Raw genomic sequence first — 24003 nt, 5'->3', positions numbered from 1 at the left:
CTTGGTTTTTACTTTGCAAGCGTTTGCAAGAAAACCATTGCAGGAAGTAAAGCTTCAACATGAGTGTCGGACCTCCAATTCCTCCTGACAATAGGAAATTGTATCAAGTCAAAACTAAATTGCCTTTACTAGAAGCTCTCACAATAGTAATTCATTACTTGCTGTTCAGATGATTTCACAGGCATTGCGTGCCCATTTGGGATGAAGCAAAACATGCACTGGACTGAGTTTTCATCACATTCCGTCATCCCTTTACGTCCTATCCAAAGATCAGAGGATCATCCGTCGTGCCAGCGTCTCACTCTCTCTTTCACACATAATGGTTTTATATATAGACTCTCCACAGATTAGTCATGATGTAACATCCTCTAAATGGGCGTCGAGAGGACTTTGTGCAGGCCGGATGTCACAAAGGTCAACTCGCGTCACCGCTGAACATCAACACTAGGGCTGCCCATGAAAACATCCTGTAAAACCTAGAGTAGATTCTTGTATGTTGAAATTTACTGTGCAAATATAGTCACACTTTCCTTGATGTGCTATGATAATGTCAGGTGCAATTCCGTAAAATAACTATTTTTCGTTTTTTTGTTCTTACAATGTGTTTTATATCTAATACCAGGGAAAGAAGTCCATTGAAACTCTTTTGACATTAGGGCTATATAAATAAATGTGTCTTGACGCAGGAAATGTATTGTTTATTTTGTATCGAATTGTGCATGTCTGTGTTGTTGAGTATGTTGCAGTTGGATGAGACATCGAAAGGTATAGGAAAAGCATATGTTGTTTTCGCGTAAAACCCCCGTAGGTGTAAAAAGCTAGTTGAGGTTTGAGCTACAAGCAGCTTTACAGTGTTCACAGCACAAAAATAACAATGATGCAATATGCGGCTCTTGCTGGAAAGGGAGCTACGTGATCACAAACCAAAGGAAAATATGTACACTGTCAGCCCAACAAAATCCAAAAATATACAGATCCATCCTCCAAGCTGTCATTATTTCACATGGATTGTTAGTTTCATCATCTTTTCGGGGCGAGGTCTACACTTAAAGCCTTTTAAGTTTTTTTGTGGTTTAATTATCTTTTTGTTTTTTGTCAGCTCAATGTTCCTCCCTGCAACACATGCATGGCATCTTGCCCCACCCTTTTTATATTACAACTTCTTTTGCTGTGCCTTCCACCAAGAACTGAAAAAACAACCTAATTCCAGACACACACATGCTCACACGCACTCACGCCACAGGGCAAACCGCTTCCTCAGCCAACAAATGGCAGTTAGTAATCTCATAGTTGACACTACACTATGTGGTTGTGTGTCCAACAGACAAAAGTCTGTTCCGACGTCACCAGCGTCAACCTTAACACACCTTACCTTACAATTTCTGTGTCTCTGTTTGCGTGCACAGTGTGCATATATATTCTGAGTTGTGTTTTGTGGAAGACAGGACTTGCACTGCTTGCTTTTGTCAGTCTATTTTCCCTTCCATCTTGACTTCAAATGCATTCACACACACACACCCACACACACACACACACAATAAATTCAACATGCCTCTCTCACTGGCAGTCCCAGTGAATGCTAATTGAATCCTATAGCGAATCTCCAGTGGATGTAAATTCCATCGCGTTCAATTGGACGTAGAGGAACAAAAACGCATTTATAGACACTCAGTGGCTCACAAAGGTGAAAATTCTCCAAATGAAGAGAGGAAAAAGAAAATAGGACAATGGCCAATGAACGCACTGCTGTGATGAATAGATGGCTTCACTTAATGCAACTTTAGGAACTTTGCCAATTTGTCTTTGATTCGGTTGAGTGTATAATACACTAAGAATATCAAAACTGCATTACGTTGATCTATTCATCTCTTTCTCATATGACCACCAATATGTGCATACTCTAAATTGCTTGAAATATAACAATTGAAGCACAAGAAAACAAAAGTGAATCTGAAAAATAAAGCAGCATTTTTAAAATTTTAGTTGACAGAAATACACACACGGACCGTGATGTTTCTATCATAGGGGACATTTACCTTGTCCCGGTGTTACATTAAACTTGAAAAGGTCTCATCCATCACTAAAGACCTAATGATTTATGCTACCATGACTTATGGATACCCGCCTGCTCTCAACTGTACCGGTTACAGATTTATGTCCTCTGACACACAGAAACACACACACGCACGTGCACGCACGCACGCACGCACGCATTGTGCAATAAGCAGAGAAAGGACATTTGTTTGCAGAAAGTGTGTAAATCTTGCCCGTGAGCTAGGCCCAATAATGCTCTTTGGGTTTTAAAGCAGAAGTCAAGTCAAAAATGTTCTTTCCCGTAATGTGTTTTATTGACCACCGTGAGTCTAAACACGGCATTCTGATTATTATTGTGTTTGTGAAAAATGAATTAAGCTGCAAAATTTGAATCACTCTCAAAATATATCTCAGTGCCCGGCCAATTTGGAGCTTGCTGTCGACTGAAAATGACATCACAGCTGCTCAGGGCTCAGGCAAAAACCAATCATGGCTCCCCTGTTTTCTGAATATTGACATAAAACGTTTGCGAGCTGAGCCATGATTGGTTGTTAACCTGAAACCTGAGCAACTGTGACCCACAGTGGCAGTCGGCTGCAAGGCTGAGTGTGTGGTGAGCCTGAGTGACCTCAGTTTCACCTTTAAACTAAACAAGCTCACTGTCACTTTTAGATTCAATCAGCACTCACAAAGAATGATGTAGAATCCTCCGTTCACACACAACAGGACTGTGTGTGATGGAGAAGTTCAGGGGGGCATTGTTTTGTGTGGGTGGTCAATTGGAGTATTGTGGCATTCAGCTGCACGCTTAGTCCGGTTTAGAAACATTCATACAATGACATACACATGTAGATTCAACACACAGTTACTAATTGTGGTTGCATACCAAGATGTTATACATGACCAGTGAGACACAAAACGAGTCTATCAAATAACTACACATACACAAACAACAGCAATGCAGTACAATTTGCTCAGTACGGATTTTGTTGCCTTTTAGTAACCAACCTATTAATGTTGAGTATTAAGCATTCAAACTGAAAACAGTAGTCACATTCAAATTGAAGGTTCATGACTTACAAGTCTTACGCAAGTAATATTTCATGTATGCAGGATTTAAATAAATGTTTGGCTGTTTTGTTTTGCTTTTGATGGCTGTATTCAAAGAGCATTAAGTTACTCCACTTCATTTTCATATACAGTATATTGATTTTAATTTTATTTAACAAAGTGATCTCCCTGATTTTCTTTAAATACAATACAATACGATACAATACAATACATCGTTACGTACGTATATGCCAAGTTTTTACTTGGTCTATCCAGTGGTGCCTTTTCCATATCTCACGTCATCTCACTACTTTGATCGAGAAATGGCTTTAACCCCAGGGAAAATGTTCAAGATATTTACAATGGGTCTTATTTGAATGAAGGATATTTTTTTAGATACTTATCAGGATTTGATCATCTGAACTGACTCAATATAGACTGTCCCATATCAGTAGGAATGAAGTAAATCCACAGATATCTCCGCTTCCTATACTTCAGCCCTGCAGTCGCTATGAATACGTGTGCACAAAGAGCCAAGGAACAAGCCCAAAATCACACAACCAAGTTAAACCCTTGCTGTACTTGCTCACATCTCACAGGTGGCGAAGGATGTGTCCATCCGTCTCCACAGTCAGTTGGACAGTGGGGAAAAGAAGAGGGCCCGTCTGGAGGAGGAGAATGAGGAACTTAGAGTCCGACTTCAGGATCTGGAGGTCGCCAAACAGGTCCTGCAACAGGAAATTGACAAGGTAGGACTTGATTATTCACAGTGGTCTGATCTAAGATTTCTAAAATTGGTCTGCCTTTCTCTTCGCGATAATAAGACAATAAGGTGGAAGACATAAAAGCGGTTATTGTGTGTGACATGGTGGGTAACATTAACCGGGGTGTGGTGTAAATCAATATCAAACTCCATAAAGGAAAAAAGTCTTTGGTCAGCCACTGTACACATTTCTTGTTGACCCTCTTTTCTTTCATTCTGATGCCATGCAAGAGACCAAGAAGAGCATTGAAAACAATGTTTAAAACTAAAGGCACAATTTGGTCCCCTCACCAAGTGAAGTGAAAACTAATTTGGGAAAGCAGTTGAGATAACTAAATGTTTTTTTTTGTATTCACTGCTTTAAAAGTGGTATCCTGGCGGGCCTCATTGTGAGCATGCTGATCAGGCTTCTTTGTCTATTCCCCCCCCCATGTTTGATTGGGCTCTCAAAGTTCTGGTCCTGGCCCAAGACCCGATGTGGGTCACGACGAGGTGGAAGGCCGGGTTGCTGGCAGGGGAGCTGGCTTGTGTTCCCTCAATAAAATTGGATGTTTGTGTTTTTTATCGCTCTACTCCTTAACTATCTATCGATTGACCGTTTGCCTGATAGAGGAGACAGAAAGCTCCCTTGTTGTCCTCGTCCTTCACTAATTAGATAGACCTGCGGGGTGCATGTATTGTACTTGTCTTTCAATTTTACTTCCAATTTTTTTTGTTAATAGAGAATGTTGCCCACTCCATTCCCCACTGCATCCTCACTTGTACGCGGACACTCGACTTTAATTTGGCTTTGCTGCTAATTGAATCATTTTGCCTTTATATAACCCAGCAGGCTAGTTAAGTGAATGAAAGTGTTTCAAGTGTTTGACTGCTGCAAATAGCAATGTTTTGTTTGATTGTTGTCAGTTTTAAGGTTCGTTGGACACTTCCAGGCTAGTTTTTGAAATGTTCTGTTTTGTTTTCCGCATGGGTAGGTAGTTACAGTGGTGGTTTCATATGGGTAACAGTCATTGGGCATTTTGGTTGGAAAATTACAGTGCTCTTCTTTGTCTGTCTATTTGCAACGGATCTTTCACTAGCAATGGTATGCACTAAAGACACCACGGAATGATTGGTGCACCCGGAACTGGACGAATAATTTGTAGTCTTGGATTAAATGTTAATATTTTCGGAATTTGAGAACACAAAAACCTTGTCACAGGAAGGCCAGAGCCTGAGCTCAGCAGAATTTTCTCAGATTAAAAACAATATTTTCTCCCTCGTTTCTGCTCTTTTATATAGTTTTGTTCCACAAGTTCACTCCAATATGTTTTGACTGGGCTCCAGATAACGTTTAAATCGGCTTCAATCCCTAATATTTGAACAATTGTGTCTATAAAAGTAGTGATTTACTTTGTTTAGCATTTTATTCTCATGACTCATTTATATAGTGCGGCTGAAGTTTTTGAAGTTCTCGCTTGCAGTGCTCTGTTTTAACGGAAGTAGATGTATTAATGATTCCTTGTATTGCAGGAGCAGCAACCGTTTGTTCTGATGTGTGCTTTTCTCAGCGCACATGAGAGCCGCAGAAGGTTTTGTGGCTATTTGACAGTTCTTGGACTTGCTGACCTGGCTTCATGTTTGGCTGTGTTGTGATGAGCTATGCCAACCCCGCAGAAAATTCTTCACATTGCTGATATGGTTTAGGGAACTTTGTGTGTGCATTTACTCACACAGGAATGTCTCACCCATGTGTGTCTCACCTTGGGTGATATGAATTGAATTCACAAACTAGTGTTGGTCGTATAGTCATTGTACTAGTAGGAATAGGAGTGTTTATAGCCAAAAATCAACAGTCTGACCAAAAGACTTTGAAAACACAGAGGACAATAAACGTTGTGGTATTCGAAAGGTGTTGGTGAATTATCGAGCGCAATGTCTGAAGCCTCTGGTTATTAGTATTATCCTTATGTACAGTACATAAGGTTATGAGTAAGTATGTTCCAGGCAGCCCCTTTTTAGGCCGGCATGGACAAAACAGGATAGTTGTGAGACACCGTGGGGCGGGAACAGAATGGGTTAACCCGACAGGCTGGGTTGCCATGGATGCCTGTTTTTCAACTGTCAAAAAAAATTGCCACGGTAGTCACCATATGAATGAGAACGCTAGTTGGCCATGGTGAAACGGGTTGAACAAAACAACCCGGGAGTGTATAACTGGCGGTAAAAAATAACCCTAGTGTGATGGGCAGCATACACTATGTTTCCCATCCACAATTTGTGTCCCCCCCCCCTCTTGCCTCCCTCAGATTTCTTATCTTACCTCCTCCAACCTCTCAAATCTCTGTGTCTTCACCTGTCTCCAAAATGTTTGTTCCATTCCAGCTGTTTGACATTGGAATGCAGCAAGGTCACACTTGATGGCAAAAGGGTTATAGAGGGAAGGCTGCTGGTTTAGGAGGAGGGACGAGGGGTGGGTGTCTGTTCTTTTGTGGGGATAGAGAAGCTCCAGGGGGGTGCATCTTCTGAGAATGTTTGATTTGAAGGTAAGCAGGTTGACTGAAGTAAAAGATTGATTGAAGGTGTAGAGGAGAGGGGGAGATAATGAGTTTGGGGGATTTGCAATAGAGACATGCGGGGTGATTCTGCAAGGAAAAATGACTGCTCATCTACTTCACCAACAAAATGGGAAATTAATCAGGACTATCTATTCTAAATACAGTGGACCTTGCAAACTGTTACGGGATGTTGTTTGAATTTTGAACGAATTTATACAGAAGTGATTTGGGATTCAAATTGACTTCTGATGAGCATTGTTTAAATTTTTAATCTATCTCTGTATTTTTAGCGATGCACAGATTAATTGAGAACTTATCAATTATCAAATAAATTAATTTTGAAAATTAATAGATATCCTTAATATATACCCTATTCCATTTCGAAAATTGCAAAAAATGCTTGAAATTTCATCTCCTCGATTGTTGATACTCTCTGATTATTGTCCTGTACGATAGAAGACTGGTAATCTTTGTGTGTAATAATAAAAAAAAAAAACATTTGTTTTTCCTTTTAAAACAAATAGCAGCGTTTTGGCAATTTTCTGACATGTTACAAACCAAACCAGTGGCTATATATTAATTTGTTTAGTTTTGTGCATTTGCGGCACTGTCACTCTAAAGTTATGTCATGTTTTTGAAGAAAAAGATGGAAACTGAACCGAGCCACTCCTCAGGCTCAAGGTAAGCAAACACAATACAGTAATGGAGAGGTGGAGAGCTATCATATAGACAGATTGCTGTTTGGGTAGAGAAAAAGATACAGCTTCTCCATTGGCTGCTTGAAGTTGCTCCAAGAAAGGAGAGGAAAATTGAGACAAGGTTGTAAACAACAAGAACGACATTTCTTTGTAGAGGGCAAGGAGAAAGGAGACAAAAGGGGGCTGTACCAGGTGGGGTCTCGGTAGGAGGGCTGGGTGAGTTTAATTGGAAAAATAATCTTTGATGATTACTGAGAAAAAAAGGCTGCATACCATTTGGGGATTTGGTTTTTGTCCATATGTAGCCACTCTTTCTCGCTCCTTCTCTGCATATGATCACCATAACTCAACTGAAGGTCATTGAAGAAATATCGCCCCATGTGTCCTTGACTGTGAGAGAGAGTGCAAGTGCATGTTGATTTAGGATGAGTCCATTGAGCATGATAAGGTCATCTTGTCCACTTGGGTAGAGCATGGTATTGCTGCATTCTCTCGCCATATTCCAATAATTGAACTGTCAGGAGCCAATTTGACTGACACATCTCACCTTCTTCTCCTATCAGCCCTTGTCTAGGCTCAATGCCAAAGAAAAATCAAACCCAATGTGCAGTTATTCTGTTGAAACTATTCCAACTTCCTCTCAAATTCAAAAACATGTATGTCAAGTTCATTGAAGACTCCAAATTGCCCTTAGGTGTGAATTTGAATCTAAGTGCCATGCAATTGGCTTGTGATGGATAATGTGGCACACATCACACCATCATTTAAAAAATATACACAGTATGTGCTCAAATGCAGTCTTGCATGAGTTGTTCATATCTTGTGGTTCAAACTGTAGTTGTAAACACACAGCTTTATCCACAGCTTGCTTTGATTTGGGTTAGTTAGTATTGTGTGTTGGAAACATATCCCTCCAACCTCACTAGATAATGTGCCACTTGTGTAGGTGCCCCATGCACATTGGCGCGTTGCTAGGAGGAACACGTTGAACCTATGTGAAAACCTCTTCTATACTGCTCCGATGGCCGAATTGCAAGTTTTTATCCACGCTAAGTCCATATCCGCTATTTACTTATTCCAGAAGGAAAGTGCTCTTTGGTATTTTTGACTTTCAGGAAGCCTTATCTATTGTTTCAGACCAAGTAGAGGGATGTAGGGAGAAGGTAGCAACGTACTTTGCTGTGCACTTTTCCATGTAATTGTGTTGATTAAATAGATGTTTGCTGGCCTAATGTGTGGCTAAACCTCAGAATTTCCCTTAGAAATATTCGGATGACTTGTTTGTTTTCCCTTTTTTTCATTCCTTAAAACATTGTGGTCCATAGCCTGCAGATCATGTCAACAGTGATCATTCCTCATAGTTCTCAATGAAATATGTGTTCTCTCCAGAGACACGTGTTCTTAAATGGGTCAGCGCATCAAAGCGGCTGAACTTAAACTGGCTTAGAGTGAGTGATTGATTAGGTTAAAGACGTTCCAAGGAGAAGAGAACCATGTGACTTCTAAGTATCCCACTTCCCACCAAGAGAAATATATAAGCGCATGAAGAAACATTTTCAGTATCAAGACAAAGGCAAAGGGAGATTGACAGAAATGTCTTTTTATCTATAAATCATGATCTATTTCTTAATTTGAAGCCGTAGAACCACATGATCTCAGAAAAAAAATTGCCGCTGCATTACTGCCTTTTTAGCGGGGAATTAATCAAAATGATAGGTTTAATGTCATTTGAGGGATATTCCCTTCTAAATGATATAACAATTTTTTGGAACATTTTAGCTTCAAGGAAAGAAACACACGTAATGTACACACTCACACAAACTAGTGGACTCATACACCCACACATTACTTGACAATGCCGCCATTAAGATATAATTGGTGTGCAGATGACCTCACCTGTGGGAGGACAGATGGGCTCTCTTAAAAGGTTCGGCACTGGTCTCCTTATGGATCGAGTGTGTCTGATGAGCCCGCACTCACACATATACACGCACACACGCACACACACACGCACACGCACACGGACACACTGAAAAAAATGATGGTTTAGCACGATTAAGAACACACCTCCTGTGTGTGAATAAAGTGATGGTTTATTGATTGTGATAATTATAGCCAGTACACTGTAGATCCATTTTGTGCCCCTTAAGCCTTAATGGACCTTAGTGCTGTTGTCACACGCAGAATTTCATCCTTTTTGTTTAGGGAAATTTGACTGAGTCGGCACAGACGAATTCATTCTATACTATTTGTACATTACCTTAACTGATAGTATGTGCTTTAAATTACACGATCTGGAATGTAATGGCAGACACAAAAGGTTTTTAGCTGCTGTACTTCTAGGCCACAAAGAGTATACATGTACAGAGCCCTTTCGGACCACTCTCTTTTTGTGTGCACAGAACTAGACGAAGTTGCTTCATTGCATTTATACCGTATTACGTTTACTCAAGAGCGTGCGAGTGTTTTGATTTGTTACACGTTGTGGTTCCCACTGCAATCCACACTGTCTGCACTGGAATCTTTTCACTCCCCCTTCAGCGTCATGTGCTCCTCTTTTGTTTCCAGTTTCTCTCCTTGTTGTCCCTCATTTGTCTTCTTTCCTGAACTCTCTTCTCTCTTCAACCCTCCCCCTCTTATTTTTTCCCATCTCCTCCCCTTCACTGCTGCCCTCTTCCTGGCTTCAAAAGGAGGCGGTGTGACATCATCAATATGCGGCCGTCTCTTGCTGGGAAGAGGAAGTGGAGACGTGGAAAATGAGGAGCTGGCGCCTCCGGCTGATGCTAGTCTGGCAGCTGCTCAGTTACTAACACTACACCGACGGTGTCGTGTGTGTTGCTATGGTTACCCTGCAGTGTGATGTCCCACAACAGCAGGCAGGGGAAATGCTCTGGACTGTAAAATGATTGTTTATACTGCAGTCGTAGAGAATTATTCAATAATACAGTGATGTCGAAGTGTCATCAATGCACTTTTTCGTTGCATTTAAAGTCAGAATTCTGAGAAAAAAAAGTCAGAATCCTGTCACCCCCCGCCCTTTTTTTTTCTTCTTCACTGGCCCTAATCCTCTTCCGTACGTGTGAAACTTATTAGTGTAAAGATCTTTTTTGACTTGACTATTCATTGAAATATTTCTGCTCTAATTAGTGGCATTAAAAAAAGAAATTAAACGCAAGTGATACTATCGTTTATCATGGTAGTTTCTGTGAAACTATATCGTCCTGAAAATTAATATTGTGACAGGTGCTTGGGCTCTATACCAATTCCTAGTTTAAGTTGTCCCTAAATATTTTTCAATTTCACATTTTCCTCAACAGCCTCTTTATCTATGTCTCTACCTTGTAGGCTTCCATTCGTTTCCTAATTGTTAAATTATGTAACAGGCACAAAAGGACAGAAAGACAAGCACTGTTCTCTCCGTGCCCCTTGTCCTTTATTTCTGTGCACTAAACCTCATCTCACGGGTGACCAGATTATATGAAAGATGCTGAGTGGTGCCGACAGTCCTCTCCGATTGGATCAGGAGGAAGAGCAAATTCACCAGTTAACTGGAACATTTACTGAGGTGGATTTTTCTGTTGGGATTCTGGAGTACTCAGCAGAAAATCCAATGTGCTCCTGGAAATTTGCTCGTCTCATTTTGAGTCCCAAAGAAATAACTCTAAAAATTATATAACATTGCATTTTTAAAAAATCAGTTCAGTGTCTTTAAAAAAAGCTTATTGTCAATTGCAATTTACAGTATACAGCGATGGCGTGAGAGGTTTGTTGTAGATGTGCTCAGTTGAGTGGATGACACTCTAATCCTGCTGTAAAAGAGATTTATATCATTTCGCATGCTGGTAGAGGACACTACTGGACCATGACCACGGGTCAACTCCATCGAGATCACAATATTAATAGTGAGACCAACTGAGATATTTAGCTTTCCCACTCTAAGTCACTTTTGTAGCTGGATCTAAGCGATCATAATAAGAAAACAAAGTAGTGTACTTTGTGGTTTATTAAGGAAAAAACGTCTTGCATTCAAAGATGACTAAATATCGACGACTTTTCTTTTCTAAATGACATTCTATTATTTGCAAAAGAAATTATTAGAAATTGTGACCAATGTTTATTTTTATTTACATTTGTATACTAACTTGTGTATTCAGAAGCTGTCACGTGAGATGTATTTGGTTTGCAGCTGACCATGCATATCTAATTTTGTTAGGATGCAATGTTGAAATCACCTTATTTTTCCCCCTTAGAATTGTGGATATTAAACAAAGTATTTCTTTTTGATGGATGGCCAAACAAATTCTTGTGTGCGTGTTGTTCCCTAGGAAAATGTGCATTGCAGCCATTAACAGCCACCTATCTTGTTTGTTAGTGTTGTTTGTAGTTTAATCAGTGATGTTTTACGTCTCCCATTTTTATAGTCTTTCGGGCTGACAGAATGTCAATAGACTGGTCTGTTTTAAGACCAAGTTGATTTACGCACTCATGGGCCTGTGTTGATTGCAGGCCAGCATCTGGGTTATTTTGACGCTCTGCAATCGGACCGCAGCAGGACTGTAACTAGGTCGGTGAGTCAGGTCAAAATGAGACGTGTGTGCAATGATAGTTTTTGCTCCTAATTTTGTCATGTCATTTTCAATAACAGTGCTGAAACGAAATCGCCCATAAATAATTTTGTTGTCATTTTCATTCAGCTCTAAAATAATCCAATCAGACTCAAGACATGCTGTGAAATGAAGTAAAGGAAAGCAGGAAAGTGAGACAAATGCCAAACACTAAAGGGCAATAAAGAAACTTACTGTACAGTTTCCTTTACAACCTGGGGTGGTGCTAGTCCCCACCACATGCAGCGAAGACAGTGCAGGAAGAGTCGTCAGGAAAATATTGAGATAAAGTCAGATAGATTTACGCGAATGAAATCATTCAGTCCAGACGGAACAATATATATCATCAACATTCCGGGCTAGCACATTATCTCGGTGCAGTATCACAAGACCAGCATTGGAAACGACTGTCTGCACTATCATTACATTGCAAAACTATACAATTCCTACTACAAGTTTGCACGGTATACTGCTACAAGAAAACTATCAAGACGCTGCACCATAAAAACAATACCATATTTCCATCACTGGTAATTTGGTGTAGTATTGAGTTTGACGATAGCAAACAGTTCACCAAAAAATAAGCAAGCTTGCTGGCTTTAAGCTGTTTGTTTGTCACTGGAAAATATGCATTTGTTAGCGGAACACCTTCCAGGCCCTACAAGCAAGTGTGAAGGGGCGCCACGTGCAGCAGCTTTGGAGGACAAAAGGCAAATCCGTGAATAATACCCCAAACTTAGTGCTAAAACTAAGTAATTAAACATTGCATAAAATGTTCAGCCGAATCGTACTGTAAAAGTCTACTATTTTAATGCTAACATTTAATGTGAAACACCATAAATGGGCCAGCAACATGATTGATATTGCGATGTGTTCTTCATTCATTCATCACCCGAACGGCTTTCCAACTATACAGTATATCTCTTGCGCTTGACAAATCTATTAGGCCATCCATCATGACGAGACCATCAGGCATCAGGAATTGCTTCATTTGAGTCAGTTCAGGTAATGACATGATGTGATATAGACATAGTAATTAACATAACTGGATGATATGTTGATCTCTGGTGGTGGGAACATTTGTTTAAATTAAGTCTCACATCTCATAAATGCCAGGGCAGCGAGTTGGCCTATTAATCCTCCATATGTGTATTGATGCTCGGAATAAACACGCTCCTCTTGCATCGTCTATTGCAGGAAATTATGCTACAATTTATATTCCGCACACAGCTGGACGCTTGCTATTAATCCTGTCACTTCAGACGAATTAGGATAGGAAGGAACAGCAAGACCTTCCCATGGTTTCCCATAAAGCTGCTGAGTGAGGAAGAGGTGCACTTGCAACATGTGCTTGCTTATGCAGCATTTGATCTGCACACTGATCAAACACTCACCCAAAGGTTGCCAGTGGCGTGTCAGGTCCGTCAAAGCCGCCCTTTGCTTTGCTCTCACGTCCAAATATCGGACAGGAAGAACGGATTAACAGATTGTCGTGCACTTTAATGGAGCACTTGTTAAAATGCAATGTAATGAATTAGTTGAATGCAAACACTCACACTAAAATACATCACTGTTAGCAAATTGGAACAAAATGTGAGCTACTACTTCTTTCTATAATGTGGCAAATAGGGTTATCTAATGGCTTCATCTGCATTCAATCACTCCGATGTCTTTCCCTATACATTGCTAGTAAACAAAATTAGGGGCTATATTGGCATGATCATGATTATTTCATTGGTGCCAAGTTGACAATATGTCTCATTATACCCAATTTCCGAGGGAGGCACAGTTTCAACTATAATGAGCATTATAATTAATCAGTAAGGACCGATTGATTGTGGTAAATTGGTTATTAATTAATTGTATCATGCAAAATGGAGAAATCCACCTCACTGCAACGGCGCTGTTGATTGATATGACAAAATTGCCTGCAACGAAGTGAAGCGTATCAGAGTGCGCACAACCACAGACACACACGTGCATCCACAGAGCAGATGGAGATTCGTTGATGGAAAAGCTTTTGCTGTGTGTTGCTGTCCTCCCTCACATATGGTTTGTTGGCAGCTCATGTGTCTACAGAGTGGAAGAGGAGGATGATGGAGAGCATTGTAGAACTGTCATATTTCCCTTGAGCTCAGGTTTTATATTTTTATATTATCTTTGTATGTGGACCATTTTCCGGAAATACAAGCATTACTATGCACAAAACGCGTATGAATATATTGACTTTTGACATTATATTCACAAAGTGATATGATACAGTTTTATTAAAAAAGAAAAACGTTACTTACGTATTGAGGAGCAAATCCATGACATGTAGGTTGGGAGACGGCCACTCGAACAATTACACTATTCCACTCCCACTGCCTCTGTTGCTGATGTCTCCAAGTGGATTCAACCCGTCAGCAGTGATGTGCCAGCAGACAGGAAGAGTGGCCATCTTTCAAACAGCATGTTTTGGGTTTTTCAGCCATTTCTTTTTGGGGATAAACTAGTAACATTTACTCAAAATCTCAACTTGTACAATGTACTTAGAGTGAAAAAAACTTTAGTACACTCGACATTTTTTACAGCGTACGATATGAGGCCTTGGTTATTTTAAGTTTTCAGGAGCATATTTTACGAAGAGCACAACAAGCTGCAGCCTACTTAGTGACCTCTTTATCACGCCCCTTTGGCCCTCCTATAATGCATGCTTTCCATGGCTGCCTTCTCCCATCTCATTACCTCTTCCTTTTTGTCCTTCTGTGTTGTTTCATTAATATGCTGCCGTTGGGTGGCTTGCTGACAGGCTTCTGATGCTGTTACCATAGCAACGTATTTGGTGCAGGGCTGCTAGGGGTTTAAATGGACGCTGTTTAACATATTTTATTCCATTTTATTTCCGTGATCTCATTCCTAAAATATATGCAAAATAAAACAATGAAATCCATTAAATATAACTAATAACCTCCACGTTTTGTCTAATAATGATATGTATCCATAACTCTGCTCATTAAAATTAGTGGTGGTTTAAGCATTTACGGTTGAAATAAGATGACCCTATTCTGTATTTAAGAGACAACATATGGAAGACACAGAGAGAATTTCGATCAATATGCAAGTCGGTCTTGTCGGAATGACTGTTCATTTGTCCAAGGTCACTTACTACACTACAACTGTGCCTTATTAAGAAGTGTCTGGAGGCACAAACGCACACACTCACACACACAAAAGCTTCTCTACTAGTCGTGGTTGAAAGCGAGCCGAGCTACGCTAACAAAGAACTACAAACTACTCCCTCCTCATCCTTTCATTTGTCCCCCCTCTTCTTCACCTTGCATCCTTTGTTCCTTTTCACTCTGTTGATTCTTGTCTATATCTTTTGTTCATATTGTTCACAACTGCATGGTTATCGGTTCCAGGGAAATTGTAACAGCATCATCATCAAATGGTGAAAATGAAGTGGGAATGAAAAAAATGTTCTTTTTTTTTTTTATGAATAATTTCTTGTTTTCTGGAATTATCTATTGGAGTTTTATAAATTGTCACATAACTACTAACTAACAAACAAACAAACTAACTAACTGGAAACTAATGAATAAAAAAGGTAAAACATTATCAGGTCGCTAGTAAACCAAGCTGTCTTCATCACCTGTAGAGTAACTGTAAACCTGAAGGCAATGTGAGAACCAGTTTGTGGTCCCCACCTATTGCATATGTGTTTGAGTGTTTCTGTGATGAATAATTCATGAAAAAATGTATTGAGTGAAATCCTTCATCCTTAGAAAAAAACATTGAAGATCAGCTCACAAAACTAAAAAGTGATCTGAAATGGGGTGGGAAAAGGCCAGAGAAAATTTTATAAAAATGAGTACCTGAGTAAAAGATAAGGAAAAGCTGCGTTAAAATACAGCATAGAATAAACAAATGTGAAGACATTCATAAGATTTTTATATCGTAAAGATGTTCTTTAGAATATCCCATATAGAATTCAAAGGCATCCAACCTCTTAAAGCATCCTGATAAAATATTTAAATGATCTTCAATTAAAATCCCCGTGAAAATATTAATCTTGATATGCACGTATGCTCTAGTTTTTATGCTGCACCAATTGCCTGGAACATGAATATTGCATGATTTATACATCCTTTGAAGATGTTCTATATATACATGCACTGTACAGTGCAGGTACATAACTTGCATAATCCATTCAAGTGCATGGAAATTCCCTTGTCAAATGTTACTATCGCCATACAATCAGGTTTTCTTGGATTCCTTTTGTGTTGCACAGACCCAAGCAGATCAGCCAACTGGAATGCTTGTCTGAAAGTCAAGACCTGGAAGCATGGCATTCGGTGATGCCAGTCTTGTGTCAAGTAAAGTGTCCTAACACTTGTCAGTTGAAAGCCTGATCAAGTAGTTCCGGCATCTTTTCAACTCCTTTCCAGAATCGATAATCCCATTAACAGGCAGGCTTATTGATGAGCTATCTAAGAGCCACAGACTGTATGCACTGTGATAAATGTATTAAAGTGGGTTTGGGGTCATGGAGGGTAAGAGAAATTTTGGGAAAGTATCAGACAGCAAGAACGGTGTGGTGCGAAAAATAAAAAGGTCAGCGTGTTGACAAAACATTGAGGGAGGAGGAGAAAGAAACCATCAGGATGGGCAGAAAATGGGTAGCAAAGAGGGAAGGGAGGAGCTCTTCATACCTCTGGAAATGAAAAAAAAAATAAGGCAGTGCATTAAATACTATCAATGTAAAAGTTACACTCTCAACAAGACACAAATCATCTTCTATCATTTATTTTGTCCTCCTCTTTCTTCCCTCCCACCATTTTCCTCTTTTGTTGTTGTCCACTGCAGAGTAGCTTGTTGCCATGGAAACACACCGAGCCATGGTAAGATGGTAGTGTGCGTTCGCGTATGAGCTGAAGTGAATACGGGATGATGATTCATGAGTATCTAATATGCTGAGCAGACACTTGGATGAGCACAGGCTGGTGTCTGTATGAGTAGAGTTAGCATCGTAAAGCAGCTTTTTGCAGGATGCTTTGTTTGTTTGTTTGTTGTTTTTAAATCTTCTCTCCTCTGTCTACCTCAAACTGTGTTGAGGCAGTGATCCAGAGGGAGACACCGCTGCGATACAGCTGCAGTTCCTCCTGCCAGTGTTGTGTCATGTTATTGCTCCTAACAGTGTTGCCCTGGTGATAAACACCCCAATGGCGATGATTATATGCATAGCAATGACAGCTGTACTGTCCGTGTGTCCGGATGTGCTTTAATGGCGGATTTCAAAACACTCTGAATCATAATTTTCCCAACAGTATTTCTCAAATTATTTTCAAAATATAAAATCAATAATTGTTAGTTATCTACTGGTAAAATATTCCATTTAATCAGTTATGTGGTTTGATTTGTTGAACAGTGAACCAGATGAGGTTGTTGGGAACAAAGCCACTTGCTCTATGTTGTGCATTACTGACACCTACAGCACCACAGAGGGAAATAATTGTATTCAGTACTGTGTAGGTTATATTCTGACATCAATAAATGGAGACGGGTGTATCAAATGCATTGCTGATGATGTGCAACGTATAATGATAATGTGGCTTTTTGCTGTTACAGAACTCCCAGAAGAAAAGAGGAGCGCGACCCAACAACAAACCTGACAAGAAGCTTCCCCCGCAGGTAGCTTACTCAAGCACACTAAAATATACATTGTTACTGAGCCAGTTTCTGAAAAAAATTGTATGTCTTAACTAACCCAATATGAGCACCATCAAAAGTGGAAATCAAGGAGAGAGGCAGATTTAGATAGCGCTTTAGTTTTTCTACCATTCAGTAATGGTAATAATAATGATAAATAATGAAATAATAATAAAAATAAAGCTTTCTTCAAGGAAACAAATCAAACTGTAATTCTGAACCAGCAGCCTCACAAAAGGGAGCTATTTGATTTATCATTTTAGGTTATTCATATATAAAAGAAAGAAGTGGTCATAAAAAGTGAACACGTAATCACTTGGTAATGAATAAAGTTGTCAGGAAAATAGTACGTCATTTAACCAAAAAGTTAAGTACTGCTTTACTCTTCAACTGGACTACTTCACAGAAGCGTGTGCATGAAAATAGAAATTAAGTTCACATACACAAACCCTTGCAGTGATGCATTATGCACTCCACAATTATGATGGACTGAATATATTTTATATATATTTTATCTTTATTTTAAAACAGATCAATGTGAACACATGTTTTTCCATTTTATAAACATCAGAGGTGGACGATTTACCACATTTTGCCGGTCGGTCACTCGACACGGGCACCTTTCAGTTCGTCTTTTTTCATAATGTAATCATACGTTCGTCCCGCCATCCTCTTTATTTCCAAAACACTTCTATCATCGCTGCTCTGGTTGTCACAACGGCTGCCATCAATAATAATAAGCTCCAGTGACTTCTTTGTTTTACAGTTTGAAGTGCATGTCTGCGAGACAAAACAGCCAAAAAGATTGCCTCATCGACCCACAATAACATGATCATTAACACAAAAGAAAATATCTGCAGCTTGCCATCCAACTCAGGAATTTATTTAATTTGTTTAGTTATTTAAGAATCCCGCAAAATTCACATTCACATATCATCATTAATAAACCTACACAGCAACGAGTCCCCCACATATTGGAACATACTAGAACTAATATCTCTTATCGAGAAGTGTGCATATTTTGTCCTTCAAGTGTTCCAATCTGTCCAAGCAAATGCATATCAATGTATGCCGATAAATCAATGTCTGCTGTATATTTTATTGTTTTTACTTCATTTCTGCCAAGTGGCTGCCCTTTATCTTGTCTTTGCAGGTATTTGTGCACGCACATGTTCGGCCCACTCATTGTTTAACATTGTATTGCAAAGATAAAACCAGCATTTAACTGAGATACAGATTTGACATGTCAAGACTAACAAGAGCTGATCCTCTCATTGGCTCTCGGTCCGAAGCACTTACCATAAATGGTCTTGAATGCGCTGCCCACCTTCTGACTTTATGTGTTTGGAAACGCTTCGCAGGCTGTAAAGCAAATACACCCACGGAGTTGCCAGGGAGGTGTGGTTGAACTGGGTCAACTTGGGTCACAGTACCAAGTCATGTGTTTCTCCACACCACAGTGGTGCGTCAAATGACTCTTTGGTTGACTTTCAAAATAAAATTTCTCATTGAGATAAATTACATTTGGAACAGAAGTGAAATGCTGGTTTTGGATATGTATCATTTAGTGTGGATTAGGATTTCTCGGCATTGCTTAACTGAGGTCTGCTATTTTCTTTCTCCCATTTCTCTCATACCCTGTCATAAAAAACATTTTCAGGTACAGCGGAAAATGTTCTCCCAACTGCTGAGTCAACATGCTGCAGCTACAAGACCTAGATTTCCTCTAAATGCCCTTCAAATGAACTTAAACAACTGCCATTTGAGAAAAGAATGCAATTTTATTTCGGTGATGATATAGTCATCTGATTTAAAGAGAGTCTCGTCAGACTTTTAAAATAATTAATAAATGAATCTTTCCAAGTGCTTGTTTGGTAAAGAAAAAGCTGATGCCAGCTGCGTCATAAAGATTGAGTGCTCACTATATTGTGCTTGTCTTTTATTCCATCACCACAGGAAGACAGCTCAGACCTCAAGTGCCAGCTCCACTTCGCCAAAGAGGAATCAGCCTTGATGTGCAAGAAGCTAACCAAACTGGTGAAGGACAGTGAGTCCATGAAGGAGGAGCTGGCCAAATTCAGATCCCTTTATGGGGACGTTGACGCCTCCATCACTGTCGAGGAGGTAGTGTATATGTGTAGATAGATACAAATATGATAGATGGATGGCTGGACGGCAAGATCAAGGCGCCGAGTTCAGGAGATGAGCTCATTTTATTTGACTGCCGTCAGGTTGCCGACTCCCCTCACACCCGTGAGGCAGAGGTCAGAGTTCACCTGAAGCTTGTGGAAGAGGAGGCCAACCTGCTGAGTCGGCGAATTGTGGAGCTGGAGGTGGAGAACAGAGGCCTCCGAGCTGAGATGGACGATATGAAAGTAGCACAAGGTACCATTCTGTCGCACTCAATGTTTGTGATTTTTTTTATGCTCTTTATGCTCTTAAATTTGTGAAATTCAAAATGAAGGCAACAAATATTGTTGATAATACCTGTACTATAAATACTATATGCAAATGTCTAATGTCAAACAGTAAATAAATAAATCAATGCTATAGTCAGAAATTAATGTGAAGCATAGCAAAAATATTCTGCAGAATTAAAACAAAAACATTTTGTCTCCCTCCACCATAAACAGTGGACAGAAATATACATCAGTAATATATTGATAAAATATGATAGATACTATACTGTTCACTATACATGTGAATGTAAAAAAAGGTATTGTATGCTATTATAACACTCTTCTAGTATGTTAATGTCGAAGCAAGAATACGTTTTGGGAATGACAGCATTCACCTTCTGACTATTTTGGTTCCCCCCACTGTTGTTTAACATCCCTCCTGCTCTTCTTTAGATGGCTCTCTAGAACTTGGAGTTGGACCAGGGACAGGGCCAGTCGTTGGAGTAGGCGCTTCATCTGAAAATGTCATGGAGCTTCAGAGACACCTCCAGTTTGTGGAGGAGGAGGCAGAGCTCCTGAGGAGGTCCCTCATGGAGATGGAAGAGCAGAACAAGCTCCTGATGAATGAAATCAACCGCTATAAATCCGAGCTGCCTCCACCGACGGCGCCCCTCGCTTCGCTGTCAGACAGGCTTCTTCACGACGGGTCGCTCCACTCCGTACAGGAGGGAGCTGTACTCATCAGCCCGGATGCGTCCCCTCAAGAGGAAGAACTTCGAGTAGCCCGGCTTCAGATCGTAGAGCTAGGCGGGAAGGTGAAAAAGCTACAGTACGAGAACCGAGTGCTCCTGTCCAACTTGCAGCGATGTGACCTGGCGTCCTACCAGCCCCCGTCCTCCTCCTCTTCATCTTTACGAGTGGCTCTGGAGACTAATGAAGAGGCTGGAGATTCAGCCGAGTGTCTCCCTACCAGGTAGTGTCCAAATGATGAATAGCCTTTTTTCGGTTTGGGTTTTGATTCGCCATTCAATTAATAAGATGACTCATATTTTGTCCCCTTTTATTGGGCGGGTATTAATCGTCATCCGTTCCACATTTTTGGCTCAAGACAAAGGCTATGGGTCCACTGTAACATAAAATAAAATGATGTTGCTCTCATTTTCCATCAGTTCGCCACACCGCAAAGAACCGTTAGGTGTGGAGAACGTCTCTCTGGAGAGCACTGAGCAAAATAAGATGGACAAAACTGCCGGGCCTAAATCCTCACCGTTCAGCCTCCTTGGATTCAAGGACCTTGACGCTTTGCTCGCCATGAGGGATCAGGCGCGCCTAATTTCCACAGCGATTCAGCTCATCACATCTCCAGAGTCCAACTGCCTACCGTCCTCGCCGTCCATCTATCACAATGTTTTCAGCAACGAGGCGGCAGAATCGGGTGACCTGGAGAAAGCGCAGCCTCACTGCCAGGTTCGTGGGGGTTTTTTTCTCTCTCTGTAGTTAGAGTCAAAGTAATCCAACAGCAGTAATGAAACGACAATACTCAAAAGACAACAAAGCTTGTCTTTGTGTCAAATAAACAATAGTAGCTGCCTATCATTGTTGTCCTTAATAGTGTGTCACAGTGTCATGCCATTAACTGCCACCATCAAATTTACCATGGCCAAACATAAGGTCATTAAAAGTATCTGTACCACTTAATGGAAATGTGGCTTTTAAATCGCGACCTTTTGAACTTTGCACACTTTTATGTGTAAATTTGATCACATTCTGAACTGCCTTATTTGACTCAACTTGCTTAGTGGCATTTACTATGGGTGTTCTCGATAGATTTCCGAGCTGTCCGACTTGGCTGACAGGCCTCTAGTTGGCGCTCTGACCAGCAGGCTGCAGGCACTGCACAGCCAGCTCCAGGTCTTTGTGGAGCGTGTCGACAGCCTGGGTAAATCCTCACATGGCGAGGGTCAGTCTTCCTTGACCTCATCAGTCAACGTATTAGCCTGCGCTGATGATGAGCACAATGCACTCCAGACTGCAGAAGAGAAGGTAAAACACACGACGTTCCATCCTCCTCCTCATTTATTTCCATTCTCTTTATTTTCTTGTTTTTTTTTGTAAGCTTTTTTTGGTTTGGTTCTTTTCGTTTTACTACACTCTGCTAATTCTACTTTCTGGGCTGATTTAACCATTCCCAATCTCATTGTTCTTGCACTGGATTTACAATGCATGTTCAAATCTGACCATTATGATAAACATATTTACCAATGTTGTGGAAAAAAAAGTAAGATTTGGTAAGATCAGATGTATTTAAAAAAAAAAAAAAAAAGTCAGAATTGAGCTGCTAATGTAAACCTCCCTCTGTGGCCTCTGCATGCAGTTGGATCAACCTCCTAATCCAAATTCTCCACACTGCTGTAGGCCTCAAATGGAGCCTGGTTGTTGCATGACATTGGTTCAATATTTATTTTGTAGCTTGAATTGGGTCTTTGCAATTATATTTGATCATAATTGTAGTAATGTGTTCTCCATGAATATCAGACGTGCTGTTTCAGATCCTTTTCAAGTCCACTTATGTACTGTATACGGCAATTAGTTCGGAAGTACAAAATAATACCTGACTTATTTTAAAGCATCCATGATTGCTACATATACTGTAGCTGGAATTGGGTGAAATCCTTGCATTTGCAAATTCATAAATTATGAATTCAGGGAACCCAAACAACGGCATGACTTTTGAGTCATCGATATTGCATTGTCAAAGAGAGCAAGCCATTTTCAACACATTAACTTGATTATTGATTTATTTAAAAATCAAATAGCAGACTTGCGTGAGGAATGACCAATGGTATTTACAGTATTTGTAAAAACATGAAATTCACTAAACTTGAACCTGGGAGGTTTTGGCGCGACGCCAGCGTTATGCTAATTTGCATTATCGTTAAATGTATCAAGGGCGACTATGAATACATTTAAATTGAGTCATCGTCAAAACCATGGAAAACCTTTTTTTTATTTGACATGAAAAAAATATAGAAATGTCAAATTTTTCTAAAATTATAGTGTTTTTGTATTTTTTATGCACTTATTTTCAGATAATTGCATTTCTATTCCACCTTTTTGCTTTAACTCAATTGTGATATGATTTTTCAGCTAAGTGAAATACTTTTTAGACTCCATTAGAGGCCAATTCTGAGTCCAAACACCCTCCACCCCTTTTCCCTCCTTTTCTTCCCTCTTCCAATTGTCCTTTTCTCCGCATGGGCACCATAACACTTTGCTTTTCGTCCCCCGTTGCCCTGTTTTTAAAACCCTCGCTCTCTGACATTTTTCACGCTTTCCCCCCATCTTTATCACACCTTGCATCTCTTTTCCCTATCTTTGCAATCTTCCCTCCAACGCTTGTTTTTGTATCTCTCGCTTTGACCTTTCACTCGTACTACTTCTCCCACCCTTTTTCCTCCTGCTGCCCTCTTGTGTGCTCTTCTGTCACTATCCTCTCCTCAGCCTTTCATTATTTCCTCTGTTTTGCTTTTCTTTTTTTTCTCCACCCTGTCCTTCTCTTCTCTGACCAAGATCTTTTTCCTCTACATTCTTTTTTTTGTCATGTGAGAGCCACCGATTGTTATTTTTGTATGTGTTTGTTGGTTGAGTTTCTGCATTTTATTTTGTTTTTGTTCCTTTTGGGGTTTTTTTGTGGTTTTTTCGGCTTGCTTTTCCACCTCACGCCACATTTTGTTCTCTATACTTTCTTTGTATGTTTGTTTTTCATTTCTTTCTTCATTGACTTGCCCACGCATGAATGCAGCAGCCTGATTGTAGGGACCAGTTGCAACCAGGGTTCAAAGGCCAATCAGAGGAGAACGGTCAGGCAGAGAAAAGAAAAAAGCACATTGAGCGAGCAGAGGAGGATGAAAAGGAGACACAAGATACACTAGTAAGTAACACCACACTGTGATTTAGAACAGAACTCGTGTTGTTTTGGAACTGAAGCCTCTTTCACTCAAAATGTTTGCATCAGAGGTGTAACAGTAGAACCGGTCTGACTCTCACATTGAGTCAAATAGTCTTGAACTATTTATAGCTCTTCTGGAGGGGTCCAGGTCTCATTCTTGTTCTAGAACTCGGTTACCCACCCTGTGGAGTAAAATAATTTCAGCCACTTGTATCCATGATCTAGTTATTTTGGTCACAACCCACAATTTGTGGCCACTGCAATGGCTGGGAACTTAG

At 40.1% G+C, this 24003-nt stretch overlaps 1 protein-coding gene and 1 long non-coding RNA gene across 3 annotated transcripts in view; one reads left to right on the top strand and one right to left on the bottom strand.

Moving 5' to 3' along the window:
- mtcl2 (microtubule crosslinking factor 2) overlaps positions 1-24003 on the top strand; it is a 42562-nt gene that overhangs the window by 8586 nt on the left and 9973 nt on the right. Inside the window, exons 4-11 of one of the 2 annotated variants that reach the window (XM_061299465.1) lie at positions 3684-3833; positions 17297-17359; positions 19334-19501; positions 19609-19762; positions 20230-20749; positions 20946-21243; positions 21604-21819; positions 23579-23707. In XM_061299465.1, the coding sequence (XP_061155449.1) occupies positions 3684-3833; positions 17297-17359; positions 19334-19501; positions 19609-19762; positions 20230-20749; positions 20946-21243; positions 21604-21819; positions 23579-23707 (1698 nt within the window). The remainder of the gene's footprint in view (positions 1-3683; positions 3834-17296; positions 17360-19333; positions 19502-19608; positions 19763-20229; positions 20750-20945; positions 21244-21603; positions 21820-23578; positions 23708-24003) is intronic. The other variant, XM_061299472.1, reaches the window with a different exon arrangement.
- Positions 13166-18778, bottom strand: LOC133168185 (uncharacterized). Its single transcript, XR_009718160.1, has 3 exons — positions 18677-18778; positions 13978-14126; positions 13166-13759 (listed from the first exon to the last, which is right to left on the bottom strand). It is a non-coding gene; the product is annotated as an uncharacterized LOC133168185 (long non-coding RNA).

Source organism: Syngnathus typhle, linkage group LG2 (assembly GCF_033458585.1).
Source record: "Syngnathus typhle isolate RoL2023-S1 ecotype Sweden linkage group LG2, RoL_Styp_1.0, whole genome shotgun sequence".
NCBI lineage: Eukaryota > Metazoa > Chordata > Actinopteri > Syngnathiformes > Syngnathidae > Syngnathus > Syngnathus typhle.
This window is presented reverse-complemented; position numbering and strand designations above follow the sequence as displayed.